Here is a 13,615-nt window from a genome sequence, read left to right on the forward strand (position 1 = left end):
TGGAAATATTAATGTTATTTAAATAATATAGCAGAATTTAATTGTAATACCCAAGTAACTTACGTTTCGTTCCACACGAATCTCGTCGATTTCAGTCTCAGACATAATTTTCAGTTACTTCGGGTATTCACATTGTGCTCTGGACCTAAGGGCAAGCAATGGGTGGGACCTGTCGAGGACTGTACGGAATTCCGAGATCGGCAAGGAAAATCTTAATAACCGATGTGCTCACGGATTAGTCACTCCACGTGACCGTAAGTATTGCTCATCAAGCCACCATGATGATGAAGTTTAAGAGACCTCACATCGATTCAACATCAGGACTCCCACCATCACTTCTTTACCATCTACCACCATCACCACCGTAATGGCTCCTCAGGCAATCAATTCTCTCCAGGAATTCAGGAAGATTGTGCGTACAGTAGACCCCATTATCTCCGTCAGGACCGTAACAACGTTTATCCATCCAGATCGACGGTCCCAAGCCAGCTGTCATTGATTTTTGGGCAACATGGTGCGGCCCTTGCAAGATGATTGGACCAGTCTTCAAGAAGCTCTCGGAGAAACCTGAATTTGCTAGCGTTGACTTTTACACGGTCGACGGCGATGAGCAGCCCGACATCATGGACGAATTACAAGTATCTTCGGTGAGAATTTCACGTAGTCGATTTCAATTTTCGTCTCACCACGGTTGGTTAGATGCCCACTTTCATCGCGTTCAAGGATGGAAATAAGATAGGGACATCGCTGGGTGCCATTCCCAAGAACCTTCTGGTACGAATTGTCATTTCCTCCTAGGGTGCTGTTATTGACATTTCCTATAGGAGCTTATTGATAAAGCAGTTAAAGCCGCTGCTGCAGGTGCAGCTACTGAGGACTCGGCGCCTGCGGAGACCAACAGTAGGTTTCTCTCTATATGCGCGGATCTAGCTGACAATCTTGCTTAGCCGAAGCCCCAGCCACAGTTCCGGCTACGGCATAGATGTACCCGAATAGAAATACGTTAGCTTTGTCGTGTGTACGTCTGAATTCGAACGATGAAGACCATTGTATTTTATGTGATTAATAACAACTCATAATTATTCACTGCTAATCGCGAGGTCTTTGCCTGGACCGTAGGCCCGTCTACGTAGACATAGTTTCGAAGCAAGCTAGTCAAAGTGATGCAAGACAACAAGTTGAACGAGGTTTTTATTTCGTTGCATGACAATTTATCATTTCTAACTTACATACGTACCGGTGATCTACGTACCCGCGAAGGATAGCCTTTAGCGAGAGAGAATGGTCCTGATCAAGCTGCATTGAGAAGGCGCTCAATGGTCCGAGCATGTATCAATGCTCATCAAGCCCAAATGGTATCCAAAATGTGTGTTCGTGGAATTGATCATCTTCCACTGTTCTTCTCAACCAAGCTGGTACCGTTATCCAGGATTGTTCTTCTCAACTGTTCCTCATTCGATTTCGGACGCCTTCCCCCAAAGAGAGCTCAGAGGAGAGAGGTGGCTATCATCACGACGCAAATGACCAGAAGTACAATACTACTACCTTTCGTTGCGTAGATTTGTCCATGAATGGCGGCCAAACACCATTGCAGAGCACTGTCCAACAAAGACCCGTAAATTGCGACGTCGATTATATTTAACCGTGAGCGTCGGTGACATCGACGGAGTCGAACCCGAACATATCGTTCTACATGACCCCTTCCTGGAGCAACTCCGCGTTTCTAGGGCACTAGCTTGGGCTTAACATGAATTCCCATCTTGTTTATCATGATGGTGTGGCGAATGACTCCTGCCGTTAGCAAGATCATCAAGAAGTTTTCTTTGGTGTGGCGAATTGCCCTGGTTGCTATATTCTACATTCTGATCTTTACGTTGTGGGCGATTTTGTTTGGCTCCGCAGATCTACTTACGGGACAACGTTACGATTTGTGAGTTGCAGGCTCATTGTAATTTGTCTGAGTGCAGTACGAGCAACTGTCTACTCATCTCACCCGGTATCGATACAGCCGTTTATACTTACTACTTGGTTTCTTTGGGCAGTTGGTCTATTACCGTTAATGGGCTTTCACGTCAGTGTTGAAGGCAGTGTGGAATCTATACTGGTTTCAAGTCGAAACTGATTGCGGCCAGCGGGTCACAGTTCGTGGTTATGGAAGGTGGCTTTCACACTGAATCATATATTTTCCAGCCACGCGGTAGCATCTAAGGACTGATTAGAATGGCCGGTTCAACATCGACGATTACCTTCAAGGGCTTCAACGTTGGCCTAGACCAGCATTACATCTCAGAGCTCGAGGGCGCTCGACATTAATTCAAACTTTGGCGCCAAGGGCAGTGAAGCGACGTGCATCATGATCTCAGGTGTGCATTGGCATAGAGAGCGCGACTCGGTTGCTGAAAATGGAAGAGACGGCGAAGGCTGGAAGATATATCACCAAAAGCAGGAATAACAGAGGATCTGGTGTTAAGGCCAAGTACTCGTGATATCATTTCGCTGGATATTCGGCGACTTGGTGGCCATAAGATGTGGGAAACTTCTGTACCGCTGGATGAACCTGAGACTGGTTCAGGAAATGTACTTATGGACTGCCTTTCTTATAAAGAAATCAGATCCGGCAGCGAGTCGGGTACAATGCATAGGTAATTGATATCAGACGCCAATATCACAATTTTGCACTTTCCTATGACAACAAGTATATTCAATTATGTACACTATGCACGACGCTGGTAACATCTTGGCTTCCCCCCAAGCCACGCCCCCCCAAAACAGCCTATGAACGACATGGAACCTTGATAATACAACCAAGTCCTCAATATGTACACCTCTTTTTCATACCAGTGTATGCGGTCCATTTACCTCAGCTTTCTGCAACCGCCAGGGCTCGCCGCAACGTTATGCAGTATGTAATGACACGACATTCGGCGGCCTGGGACTTCAATACAAAAAATCCAGTCGCCGCGCTTCTTCTGATTAGTGGAGAAGGCGGCGGGGATGTTGAAGCGAAGATGAATCGTGTTCGCTTCCGGTGTAATAGGTGATGAACGGAAGGGGAATAGAGGTTCCCCTACTGCTGGCACGGAGCAGTAGAATCGTATGGAGTGCAGCTTGTCACGGTGTTGTTCTTCAAAGTACTCATCAGCGACGCGTACAGCGTTAGATGAGACGTCACATACCTCAGTGACATTGCTGCAACATAGCTCATGGACTGCGTCACAAGAATACTGCACACATTCTTGGCCGAAAATTTCTTGGTCCTCCTAGACGCGCGATCGTCAGTCAAATAGACTGAAAAGAAAAGAAAAATACCGACCGTCCACGAAGCCTGGCAACAGTAATACTGGTTCCCGCTCGGTGTCAAGGACTTTGCTTCTGTCTGCGAGACGAAGAACGGACGGAAAAAGAGCGCCAATGCAAGAAGAGCGTGTGGTTGAGGAAACATTTTTGATCGTTCACTAGCAGACGAAGTACCCTTATACAGATAGGATTGAAAGGGGAGAAAAGTGGCTACGGTAAAACCTGCGAGGACTGTGTATTTATACGCGGCGGGAAGACGGTGCCGGAAGCCTGTGGCGTAGTAGATAGCACTGCGTGATCTGTCAAATAAGGCTCGTTGGGAAGCTCTGCACTCTCGTAGTCCTCGTAGTCCAGATCCTTGTCAGTCAAATGTCAGTTGTTCAGAAGGAGGCGCAAGTACGAGACCGTATCCGATGCACGCACGCAACATAAAGAGCCGAAACTACGACAAGGCAACGACCTAGTTACGCTTAATTTTTTTGAACCGATCACTTCGTAAGACGGGTGGCGCTGCCATGTATGCGAATGCGAGCTTGCAGGTTGAGAATGACTTGAGTACTCAGTTGAGCTGCATACCATGACGAAATCAAACGACGGCCTCGGTTTCAAGACAAAACATCGACAGTTTGATACACAGTCAGAGCTGTGGCAGGCCATTAATAAACGGACGGTTCTTGATATCACGGAGCGAGCATCGGACTGACGGCTTGTAGTGTTTTCAGCCCGCTCGATTTGCAGTAGACATGGCAGAATGAACCTAGCCCTTATGGTTTGTTTAGGCTGCCGTGCAATGGTCTGCAGATGAATGGGTTATTGCAGATATGGAGTACTCCAAGCCGAAACGAGCTGCAGTACCTTTACTAACGCAAGCTGAGGACAATGCATGAAGGCAAGCCAAGCTTATTTGCGCCACAATCCAGCACGAAAGAGCGGAACCGTGACAGTGACTTCAGTTTTATACGGTGTCCAAAAGACCGGAGAAAACGGCCGCAAACTGTTTTGGAATCATTAACATTGCTGTTTCTCGCTTGTAGTGCCAATTTGGATTGCGACGCGAGTATACAGCGAAGACGGCTAGTGAGTCGGTCGGAATGATATATAATACGAGATCATATACATAGGCATAGACATTTAGATGACTGCATTCCATTCTGTCTGGGTCACCGGAATATACTTAGCAGCGAAAAGTAAATACATACTGTCCATAATTTGACACGGGGAACTTCCAGACTTTGAAATGGATGCCCTGAGCCAACGTAGAGTTATTTAAACCCGGTGTTATCTCAATTCTCGAACGCGATATCGACAGTATCCGTCCGAGACAAATTCATTCATTGACGGCACTGCTCTCTTTGGCGAGCTTCTCCTGCCTCCACTTGTCCATCTTCCATCGTGCGAGCTCCATCAGCCTTTGGTCTTCCGGAAATCCCGTTCGAGGGATGCGTTTCGTAGAGGTAGTAGGCAAGAACACCAGTGAAGACTCCAAGCAAAGGGTCAAGACCGCTATTGGACGTGTCAGCCTTGACAATTATATATTTGCGACAGGCATCACCGAGAAAGTAAAACAGGCGGCATGCCTGTCGTTTGAACGATATTCCTGGTCAGCCAAGGTAGAGAAATAAACAACGAATAGATACCTTGGCGAGGCAGGATGATAGTATTTGTCAGGCGTGGGGGTCTCGTGGTGGTCGCGATCGGCAGCAAACGGAAACCCGAAAAAAAATCGGGCCGGGTCCATCTCTCTCTTTCTGTTGTCGCGACGTCTTCGTCACTATCGTCCTTACTGTTGCTGTCCTATTCCTCTTTGCTGCTTGTTTTATAGCGAATGTCGAGTGCACTTGATCGTCAGGTTCGCCCCATCTACGGTCAGCTGTCACGGTCGAATTTGTCCAGCACTTTTCCAATGTTAATCCCACCGCAGATGCTCTCGATACTGGATCGAACAAGTCAGCCATTGTAACGTGCAACAAGATATTGAAGAAGCAGCCCAAAAATGAACTTGTAAAGGTGCGCTTGCCTTCGTTTTCCCCCTTCGACAAGAGAGAAAGTTAAAACATGAACAGGCATTGAAAGCTTTGGCACTAGTCCGATCCCAGAAGGTCGAGGAATCGTTGGTCCTTTGCGACGAGGTGCTTGCAGGAAAGCCGACTGACGATGGCGTTTTGACTGCCATGATGCATGTTCTCCGCGGATTGGGCCGACGTAAGTTTACAGAATTATTGCCTGGCGAATTAGGCTAAACGCGTTCTTTGCTAGACAGAGATACTGTCGTGATGTTCGAGGAGGCATTCAAAAAGGAGCCTACCAATGAAGATCTAGGCGCCCAAACATTCTTGTCCAATGTTCGCGCTGGCCATTGGAAGTCTGCTCAACAGGTGCGGCGTCATTCTCAAAGTTGTTCTGTCTCTCAAAAATTCGCGTTAGATTGCAACCAAGCTGTACAAAACATTTCAGGAAGATCGGTATTTGTACTGGAGTGTAATGAGCGCCGTCCTACAGGTGGGTGACCATAATACACCAAGTCGATTCAATAAACGCGCGACGATAGGCAAATGACATATCGACACCGGCCGCTATGCGCCCTTGTTCTCTACCAACTCGCTAATAGACTCATCTCTTCCTCGCCAACACCTTCCTACCACAGTGCTGACCGATTTCACCTCCATCTCTCCATCCTTCGTGAGCTCAAACTCTATGATGAAGCCATGAAGCTTCTAGACAGCGAGATTGGCACCCATATTTGTGGATCCAGCCTTGTATGCAATGAAATGAGACGCGACATTTACCGTCTAAAAGGACTACTCAAAGAAGAGGGCAAAAAAGCCGAAACGCTAATCACGGAAAAGAAGTAGGAACACTATTCAATTACTCTCGTATTCACTAACACTGTTGGTTTAGAGATCGCAATTGGTTGGAATTCCTTGCTGTCATTGACGCGACTTTTTCTACCGTGGATTCTGATAAAAATGTTGCTGTGGCTGAATGCTCCAGGGTCAAGGATATCTTTACCTGCATCATGGAACAAGATGGCAAGAGAGACCGTTCAGGGCTCCTTGCGCTTCTTGAACTGGAGAAACGGTGTAGGAAGTTCGGTCTATCAACAGGCAAGTCCGGTGCTTTACACAGTGAATGGTGAAGAAGAACTTTTACAGATTCCACTCGAATGGTCGACCTAATACAGCAATACTTTGAGAAAATTGGCGACAAAGCATGCTGTTTCGAGGACCTCTTGCCTTATGTCGATTTAGACGGCGATGATTTATCAAGATGGACGTCGTACCTAAAATCCGTTCCCTCCACCCTTGTGCGATTTTTCGTTCTTTTTGTTGTGAATTAGTGTGCTCAAATTAATGTCAGACGACTATCAATGAACTTCAACGATCAACGAATTGTCACAAATTACTGCGCCATAATCTTTCCCAATCTGATCTTACGATAGAAGCGGAGCGCTCGCGCGCCAATCTTTATACAAAACAATACTTGGAGGGTCTTCAACTAGGGAAGGACCTACCAACTACGGAACTTCAACCTGCCGATGATCTTGCTATTTTGGCCGGACATGCCTTTATCAGCTTGTGGGTCTTGAGTAAGGACGAAAAATATCTTCTCAATGCAGTCTCCCTCCTCGAGTTTGCTTCGTCAAGAAGTAAACAGTCATTCCGTATACGGTTGATGTTGATCAGGCTATACCGGATACTTGGTAAGTGTCCCTTATAGTATTCAGCTGAACGAGGGTAACATAGTGTCTAGGTGCACCATCACTCGCTCTGGAGTACTACCGTGCGATGCGGATTAAACAGATTCAAAATGATACACTATCTCACTTCCTTTTCTCTCGATCATCAATATTCTCTTTGGCTCCCTCTGGAGACCTGACTCTTATGAGCGAGTATATTGAAGCCTCCCAGATATATATCAATAACTCCCAAGACGTAATTGTTCTCGTCGATCACCGAGTCACAAACTGATGCCTCAAACAGACCCCGGAATTCATCGTTCGAGCATTCACATCAGAAAAGTATTCTCAGGTGCGCGTCTTCCTCGCATTCTGTGGTATTTATTAATGATCATTAACAGATCCCCGAATTTATATCGTTTGAGAACCGGCTAGAATGCTCTCTTCAACGAGACATCTCGAAATTGGAGCATACACGTATGAGGCTTGCTTTTGAGCCGGTCTCCATCGATGTTATCGACATGGAGCTCATTGAGTCCAAGTTCATCTTCGATCGACGTGAGTGACACATTCGTCGCGTCGCGCTTTGATATTCATGTAGGACGTTAAGAACACTTTGATAACCGTGACTACAACGTTTTGCCCAATTACCAACCCCGGATCCAACAATCGTTGAATGAACAGACCCTCTTATTTGGAAAATCAGAAGGGGTACGTTGTCGTCAGATGGATCTGGATCTACATCTACTCACTTCCGAAATCAGTCGGGCTGGCTGTGGTCGTTCTTAAAGCTGTATGTTAGGGCCTTCCAGCATGGAAGCGACCTCGATGAAACCGTCGAAGAAAAACTTCTCATCGGAGACCGTCCGAAGCACATCCCAGACGCCAACCAGCCTCCTCTGAAGGAGCGTTTGTGCCAGCGAAGCGAAGAAGAGCTATCGGAGGTATGGCCTTTTCCTCTTGGGCTAACATATGCTGAAAGCCTGCGTCCTTAGTTGACACCACACGAGTTAACTTACATCCGCTACGCTGATGTGCTAGCAGATTGGCTAGAGCCATACCATGATTATGTCCGACCACCACCAGCGGTCGTGTTGGCCGAAGCTGCTAAACAGACGGAGCTCAAGACGGGTCACCCACTAAAGGGCATTGAGATTCCGGTGTTGGACGGCCTTTCTAACGGTCACAAGAAAGACGAAGAAGCTCCTCCTGTGACTGAAGCTCCGGCGGAACTAATGACGTTCTTTGATGGTATAGATGTCTGTTTGATGAAAGATTCTTGGCTAAAAGATACTCCTAGATATGAAAGCAAGGTTTGAGAAAGTGAAGGGGCAGCCATCTCCAACTGAAGCGCTTGCTGTTGCTGCCCTTATGCAGGAGGTGATAACAATCATCTTTTCGCGGCCTTTAGTCGCTGATCGTATCACCATAGGCCTTGATCTTGTTCATGCTCGAAACTCTGCGCTTCAAGCCTGCTTCTGTAGTCAAGATACATAAATTAGGAAACGTATGGCGTCCCTTGATGATTAAGAGGTACCTGTGTCCTGATTTACTTTAGCTGGTGGCGTCCTTCAAAACTATCCGAACCCATGCGCTTGCTGCTGTTCGAGATGTGTCAGCACAGCTCGTCAAGATGAGCGAGAATGAAGGCACTATTGAGCAACGAAAAATTATCGTGGACTCGTGTACTGAAGTCACGATATCAGAGGTCGGTAGTTAGTCATCTTTTCACGGAAGCTTGCTGACTGGGGCTTTCAAGCTTGATCATGATTTTGTGTTGAATGTAGCCAAAAAGCTGTCTGATGCACGAAAAAAGGTGTTGGAGGGATATGGGAAGGGGATGTCACGCGTTTGCACCCTGTATGCGAACTGAAGTTGGTCGAATTGCATGTTTTAGATTCCTGCAAGTAAATAGCAGTCAAAGCGGCGGATTTGTTTTTGTCTAGTATTTGTTCGATGCAAACAACGCGTGACAGAACGTGAATCAACGCGTTTTTTCGTCACGCTTCATCTTACTCATCTCTACACCTACACTTCCACACTTACACCACGAAAAATGAGCCGTGCGAATGTCCTTGCCGTCTTTTCTTCCTTTTACTGACTGTAGACATAGAAGGAGGATACTACGGTGGAGGCGGCGGCTACGTGCAAGGTGGCTCACCATACAGCGCCGGAGGTAGCCCAGGAGGCGGTAATCGAGTCCGTCCCTTCTTATGGGTGCTGTAGGTGGATTACTGACTGCTCTGCCACTTTTTTAGAGAACTGACGCGTCACAATCGATTCGGCCGTTTACCATTGCCCAGCTCGGAAAAGCCACTCAAGCGCACACTGATGCAGAATGGATGCTGGACGACACGGTGATTGGACACGTAAGACTGTAATCTATTCTTTTCTCTTCTCGTATTCTCATCTTCAGTGCAGGTAACAACAGTAGGCCAAGTAATTCGCATCCAAAAACAGGCGACCAACAGTGTCTACGACCTTCACGACGGCACGGGGCACATTGAGGTGCGGCATTGGAATGAGACGACCAATGAGGAAGATGATGCTAAGTGGGGCGGCATACAGTGCGCACGCGTCGATTTCCCTTTTGAAGCTGGCTGAGTGATTTCACTCTTAGGGAAAACCAGAACGTCCGCGTCGTTGGCTCCTTGAAGACATTTGGCAACAAGCGCTACGTGAACGCGACACAAATTCGCGTGGCTGAAGATCCTCATGAAGTGTTCTTCCATATTCTGGAATGTGTTACCTGTACCTTGATCGCAGACAGGGGACCAGTACGCTTTTCTTGCCTGGTCTCTATGCCCTTTCCTTAATGTCCATTGTAGCCTGTCACGGGTCAACAACCAGTCAGATCGGAGGGACAGCCTGTTCCTGGTTCAAGTACGTCGGCGTATCAGTCTCATTCCGCACAACCAGCGTCGCATGACGAATACGCAAATCTACCAAAACTACAACGAGACATTGTGCACTTCATGCTCAAGCAGGAAAACGGTGAAGAAGGGGTCCATGTAGCATCCATTGCTCGCTCTATTGGTGGCGGCGATGCGCAAATGATCAGGTCGGTGATCTCTGTGAACTGCTCTGACCTCGACTGATGCACCCTAACAGTGATGCTCTTGACCACTTAATGGACGATGGAATCGTGTTTAGTACCATCGATGACTCCCACTTTAGTGTATCTCGCTGAATTACCTCGATCTTGTAGTTGTACTAGCCGACGTAATTGGCCAACCCATATTTGTATTCTATCAGTTGCTCTATTTATCCTTCTTCCTACCATCATTGTCTCCGGGTGACGCATGGATATCGGGCTCCATGATGGATGGGGATACCATGAATGAACACGGCCCTAAAAATAAGGTATAAAAGCATTCAACAAAGTGTACTTTCCACTGACCGCCATTTGGCCCTGCAGGGACCTCAGTACGATAGAAACTCGATACGCTGCATTACTATTGCTCAAGCCATGAAAGCTGAAAGGATGCACGAGACTGCACCTTTCAAAATAGAAGGGAAAGAAATTGGACAGGTTAGCATCATTCGCGTTCCTCCGAGTCTAACTGGATGAACAGTGACCCAAATCACGGAATAGGTTGCGATAGTTGGGAACCTTCTTTCCCACTCCGTGAAAGACCAGTATACAGATTTTGGGATAGGCGATGGAACTGGAAAGCTTACTGTCCGTCTGTGGAGATCCGATGCTAGCGATGTCTTCATTCCGGATATCGAGTACGTTACAGTATTGTCGCGCAATCTCCGACAACAACTGACAAGGCCTTTTCTAGCCAAGAGATGATCAATAAATTCCAGCTCATTCGCGTTACTGGGAGGCTGGACCGCTGGAAGACCAATACTATGCTGCCTCATATGCTTTCAATGCATATAATATCTGATCCGCTCGCAATGTATTGGCATTTGTTGCAATGCGCGACGGAAACCTTGATATACGAGCGAGGCATGCCGGTGGGTGTTCTCGTGCTGCAGTTATGCGTTTAAGTACTGAAATCGGAACCTTTAGCCGTCACAGGAAACAAGCGCCCCTCCTGTTCCTCAGGCGCTTACACAGCCGGACTACGGTATCCAAGATGTGACGATGAGCTTCGCGGAGACGTCCCTGAGCCCTGAGCCCAAGCGAAAGCCGCGCAAGAAGCACCCGCCTAAGCAGCCGACACCATCTCCGCCAGACTCCCCCATCGAGATCCAAATGATTGAGCATGTAATCGACGAGGACATAGTCATGCTGGAATACCCCAATAGATCCAACCCAACAACACCCCAGAAAACGCCGTCGACCCGAAATCAGGCGACACCATCGCTTTTGTTCTCACAGGACACAGCAACTCCGGCATCTTCGTCAAAGAGGCGCCTGAAAGATCATAATCAAGACTCGCCCTCAAAAAGCCGTCCGCAGAAACGTGATCCTTATTCGGATCTTAGCGCCATTCAGAGAGAAATCATTCTCTTTATCAACGGGGAGGCAGGCAATGTTAGCCTATACCCTACAATGGGTGGCAACCTCGACACGTCGACCTTTGAGGAAGGTGTCTCCCGTAACACGATTATTACCACACTTAGCCACCGCATGTCCGCCGATGCTATACGGTAAGTGGAATTTGTATTCGTATGAACTCAACGCTGACGAATCTTCACTACCAGGAGTGAAATTGAATTTTTAAGAGTGCGAGGTTACATTTATTCCACGGGTGACGAAGAACATTTTGCAGTCACCTAATCTGGCATGAAAAACGCTCTCTTCTGACACGTCGACGGCGGTGCAAAACTATGGAATGAATTTCTTTTGATGTATCATGTTGAAATGCTTTGTTGTAATATAGTTTTGCTTCCTGAATCATTTTCGACCTTAGGGCCTACAAAGGACGCGTCATCAGCGAGAACGCTTGAGGCGTTGTTAGGTTCGTCCCACTATCGACGTAGGATGTGGTAAATGGCAAATAGAAACCTGTTCTAACATTAAAAACCAATTACAATGAAAGTAAACCAAGAAATGAAGCAGTCAGATCCCGTATATACTTTTTGTGTTGCAAAGATGAGCCCACAACCAGCCTCCACCTATGTGCGGTGACCAGCAGTCCGCAGAGTCGAGGCATTCTTGATAAAATGAATAATGAAGGAGCATCAAAGTACTACTGTAGGTCCTAGGCGCCGAACTGTCAGCACAGAGACAGAAATCCCGATTCTGTAGAGACTGCTCACTTAAAAACGCCACGCCATGATCGAGTCAGAAAAACGGAAAAAGCGGTCAGCTAAATGCCCCACAACAGCAACTACCTGAACACCACTGAGACGACAGTCAAATGACCTTTGAATGACGTACAACCGCAATAACCATGAACTTGAACCACCGAGCGGGTTCTTTATCTTCTGCCAAAGTTTGCTCAGGCTGTGCTGGGGCGACCTAAGATAATCAAGAGAAAAGTCAGAAATAAAGATGTCTGAAGAAAGTAGAGCCCACCAAGTCCAGAGGGACTGGAAGTACTGCTGCGGCAGCCGCAATACCAGGGTCAACAATGCCAGTCGCCTGCCGACATCTTGAGTAACAATGCGGGGGAAGGACGTGTGGGGAAAATACATACCCTAGTCCTGCGGCTCCTGCGAGGCGAAGGCAGTTGAGGACGAAGGTAAGGATGGACAGGGCCAGGGATCTGTCGTTGAGTGAGGATCTTGGGCATAGTAGATAGTGGTGGTTGAACACGGAAAAAAATTTTCGGCAGTTCGAGCGATATAAATACGTGGGGACAAAACTTGTGTTAGCTTTTGGTGACTTCCCAACTTAGAAAACCAACAGTAATCATGTACAATCACGCTGGGACCTACCGTGGCATTCTTGCTTGCTTCCAACCGCCATGACAGTGAGCTCCTCTGCACAGACAAAAGGGAGAAAGCAGACCTTTGTACACGTCCGCCTAGCTGTTCTCCAAGCACAGCCTTCAGGAGGTTCAACGCCGATCGAATATTCGACAACTGCCCAATGCCCGTCTGAGCTTTGGAGCAGATTTGCCCACAGCTATTCACTCTAAGCATCGAGCCTCGTCCAAAGCATAAAGAGACCCTTCGTTACTCCCTTCTCGACATCGACTTGGAGGCTGTAGAATCCCCGCTTTGATTCGAATCGCATTCCCCTATTGTTGGATATATTCGGAAACAACCTAGCAGTGTATCTCGTGCCTGCTCGAGAAATGGATTTTGGCATTGAGGGTTGTCGTTCTGGAGTTGGGTTGGGTGCTTGGAGCATGGTAGCATACATGCCGCCACTCGTGCTGTTGACAGGCTTGCTGCTCACGCGTCATTGGTTGTCTCCTCGTGGTATCCACCGTTCTTGCTCTTTGCGTGATATCTTCGTAGTGACTTCATCTTGTTGCGCATCCAAACGCCGTTCTGTTGTCGTATCTTCTTCGAAGCATTGTGTGGCGGGGCTCATTAACGTGTCGGACTTGGACTTGAAATTTTGAGCGTTGCAGGTCACATGATCGACCAGGTCTGTTTTTGTGTTTGACTTTGAAACGCGATGCTGACCTGCCTCGTCAAGCCAAGAATCCGAGCACCTCAATAGTCTTCTCATCATCCTTGAAATTGGAGATTAATGGAAGGTTAATAAGTGTATCACGAACCTCATACCGA

At 47.4% G+C, this 13,615-nt stretch overlaps 6 protein-coding genes across 6 annotated transcripts; 4 read left to right on the forward strand and 2 right to left on the reverse strand.

The window, feature by feature from the left end:
• Nucleotides 1-261: 261 nt before the first annotated feature.
• EV420DRAFT_1520824 (putative thioredoxin) lies at nucleotides 262-1,093 on the forward strand. Its single transcript, XM_060472190.1, has 5 exons — nucleotides 262-412; nucleotides 471-647; nucleotides 700-774; nucleotides 825-900; nucleotides 948-1,093. Exons 1-5 carry the CDS (start codon nucleotides 368-370, stop codon nucleotides 980-982), a joined length of 408 nt encoding a protein of 135 aa, XP_060335254.1. The 5' UTR covers nucleotides 262-367; the 3' UTR covers nucleotides 983-1,093.
• Nucleotides 1,094-4,534: 3,441 nt separating this feature from the next.
• On the reverse strand, nucleotides 4,535-4,970 carry EV420DRAFT_1116329 (uncharacterized protein). Its single transcript, XM_060465895.1, has 3 exons — nucleotides 4,933-4,970; nucleotides 4,850-4,876; nucleotides 4,535-4,800 (listed from the first exon to the last, which is right to left on the reverse strand). The coding sequence occupies exons 2-3, from the start codon at nucleotides 4,870-4,872 to the stop codon at nucleotides 4,629-4,631; spliced, it is 195 nt and encodes a 64-aa protein (XP_060335255.1). The 5' UTR covers nucleotides 4,873-4,876; nucleotides 4,933-4,970; the 3' UTR covers nucleotides 4,535-4,628.
• Nucleotides 4,971-5,034: 64 nt separating this feature from the next.
• Nucleotides 5,035-8,974, forward strand: EV420DRAFT_1520854 (actin cytoskeleton organization protein). The gene is made up of 18 exons (XM_060472191.1): nucleotides 5,035-5,162; nucleotides 5,219-5,304; nucleotides 5,361-5,499; nucleotides 5,554-5,672; nucleotides 5,722-5,765; nucleotides 5,906-6,145; nucleotides 6,196-6,401; nucleotides 6,450-6,601; nucleotides 6,655-6,997; nucleotides 7,048-7,253; nucleotides 7,375-7,531; nucleotides 7,584-7,684; nucleotides 7,738-7,917; nucleotides 7,969-8,224; nucleotides 8,274-8,353; nucleotides 8,406-8,480; nucleotides 8,532-8,681; nucleotides 8,733-8,974. Exons 1-18 carry the CDS (start codon nucleotides 5,123-5,125, stop codon nucleotides 8,844-8,846), a joined length of 2,688 nt encoding a protein of 895 aa, XP_060335256.1. The 5' UTR covers nucleotides 5,035-5,122; the 3' UTR covers nucleotides 8,847-8,974.
• Nucleotides 8,975-10,251, forward strand: EV420DRAFT_1303810 (replication protein A subunit RPA32). Its single transcript, XM_060468440.1, has 7 exons — nucleotides 8,975-9,036; nucleotides 9,087-9,172; nucleotides 9,232-9,342; nucleotides 9,395-9,540; nucleotides 9,594-9,750; nucleotides 9,802-10,034; nucleotides 10,085-10,251. Exons 1-7 carry the CDS (start codon nucleotides 9,030-9,032, stop codon nucleotides 10,161-10,163), a joined length of 819 nt encoding a protein of 272 aa, XP_060335257.1. The 5' UTR covers nucleotides 8,975-9,029; the 3' UTR covers nucleotides 10,164-10,251.
• On the forward strand, nucleotides 10,252-11,879 carry EV420DRAFT_1520857 (uncharacterized protein). The gene is made up of 6 exons (XM_060472192.1): nucleotides 10,252-10,336; nucleotides 10,392-10,505; nucleotides 10,569-10,705; nucleotides 10,762-10,939; nucleotides 10,995-11,578; nucleotides 11,633-11,879. The coding sequence occupies exons 1-6, from the start codon at nucleotides 10,292-10,294 to the stop codon at nucleotides 11,706-11,708; spliced, it is 1,134 nt and encodes a 377-aa protein (XP_060335258.1). The 5' UTR covers nucleotides 10,252-10,291; the 3' UTR covers nucleotides 11,709-11,879.
• Nucleotides 11,880-12,190: 311 nt separating this feature from the next.
• EV420DRAFT_1638867 (uncharacterized protein) lies at nucleotides 12,191-12,666 on the reverse strand (the record flags this gene model as incomplete). The annotated part of the gene is made up of 4 exons (XM_060476891.1): nucleotides 12,191-12,265; nucleotides 12,312-12,392; nucleotides 12,450-12,515; nucleotides 12,571-12,666. 4 exons carry the CDS (start codon nucleotides 12,664-12,666, stop codon nucleotides 12,191-12,193), a joined length of 318 nt encoding a protein of 105 aa, XP_060335259.1.
• Between the last annotated feature and the right edge of the window lie 949 nt (nucleotides 12,667-13,615).

This window comes from Desarmillaria tabescens (assembly GCF_030435595.1).
Source record: "Desarmillaria tabescens strain CCBAS 213 chromosome Unknown EV420scaffold_7, whole genome shotgun sequence".
Taxonomy (NCBI): Eukaryota; Fungi; Basidiomycota; class Agaricomycetes; order Agaricales; family Physalacriaceae; genus Desarmillaria; species Desarmillaria tabescens.

Bases quoted from the DNA above. Each gene is read 5' to 3' on its own strand.
- EV420DRAFT_1520824 (XM_060472190.1), top strand. From the start codon at position 368: ATGGCTCCTCAGGCAATCAATTCTCTCCAGGAATTCAGGAAGATT. The intron at 413-470 runs GTGCGTACAGTA...TTATCCATCCAG, and splicing joins TCCAGGAATTCAGGAAGATT to ATCGACGGTCCCAAGCCAGC. The intron at 648-699 runs GTGAGAATTTCA...ACGGTTGGTTAG, and splicing joins ACGAATTACAAGTATCTTCG to ATGCCCACTTTCATCGCGTT.
- EV420DRAFT_1116329 (XM_060465895.1), bottom strand. From the start codon at position 4,872: ATGCCGCCTGTTTTACTTTCTCG. The intron at 4,801-4,849 runs GTGATGCCTGTC...CACGTCCAATAG, and splicing joins CCGCCTGTTTTACTTTCTCG to CGGTCTTGACCCTTTGCTTG.
- EV420DRAFT_1520854 (XM_060472191.1), top strand. From the start codon at position 5,123: ATGTCGAGTGCACTTGATCGTCAGGTTCGCCCCATCTACG. The intron at 6,602-6,654 runs GTGCGATTTTTC...AATTAATGTCAG, and splicing joins AATCCGTTCCCTCCACCCTT to ACGACTATCAATGAACTTCA. The intron at 8,481-8,531 runs GTATGGCGTCCC...GATTTACTTTAG, and splicing joins AGATACATAAATTAGGAAAC to CTGGTGGCGTCCTTCAAAAC.
- EV420DRAFT_1303810 (XM_060468440.1), top strand. The intron at 9,343-9,394 runs GTAAGACTGTAA...TCTTCAGTGCAG, and splicing joins ACGACACGGTGATTGGACAC to GTAACAACAGTAGGCCAAGT. The intron at 9,541-9,593 runs GTGCGCACGCGT...TTTCACTCTTAG, and splicing joins GCTAAGTGGGGCGGCATACA to GGAAAACCAGAACGTCCGCG.
- EV420DRAFT_1520857 (XM_060472192.1), top strand. From the start codon at position 10,292: ATGATGGATGGGGATACCATGAATGAACACGGCCCTAAAAATAAG. The intron at 10,706-10,761 runs GTACGTTACAGT...GGCCTTTTCTAG, and splicing joins GTCTTCATTCCGGATATCGA to CCAAGAGATGATCAATAAAT. The intron at 11,579-11,632 runs GTAAGTGGAATT...CTTCACTACCAG, and splicing joins ATGTCCGCCGATGCTATACG to GAGTGAAATTGAATTTTTAA.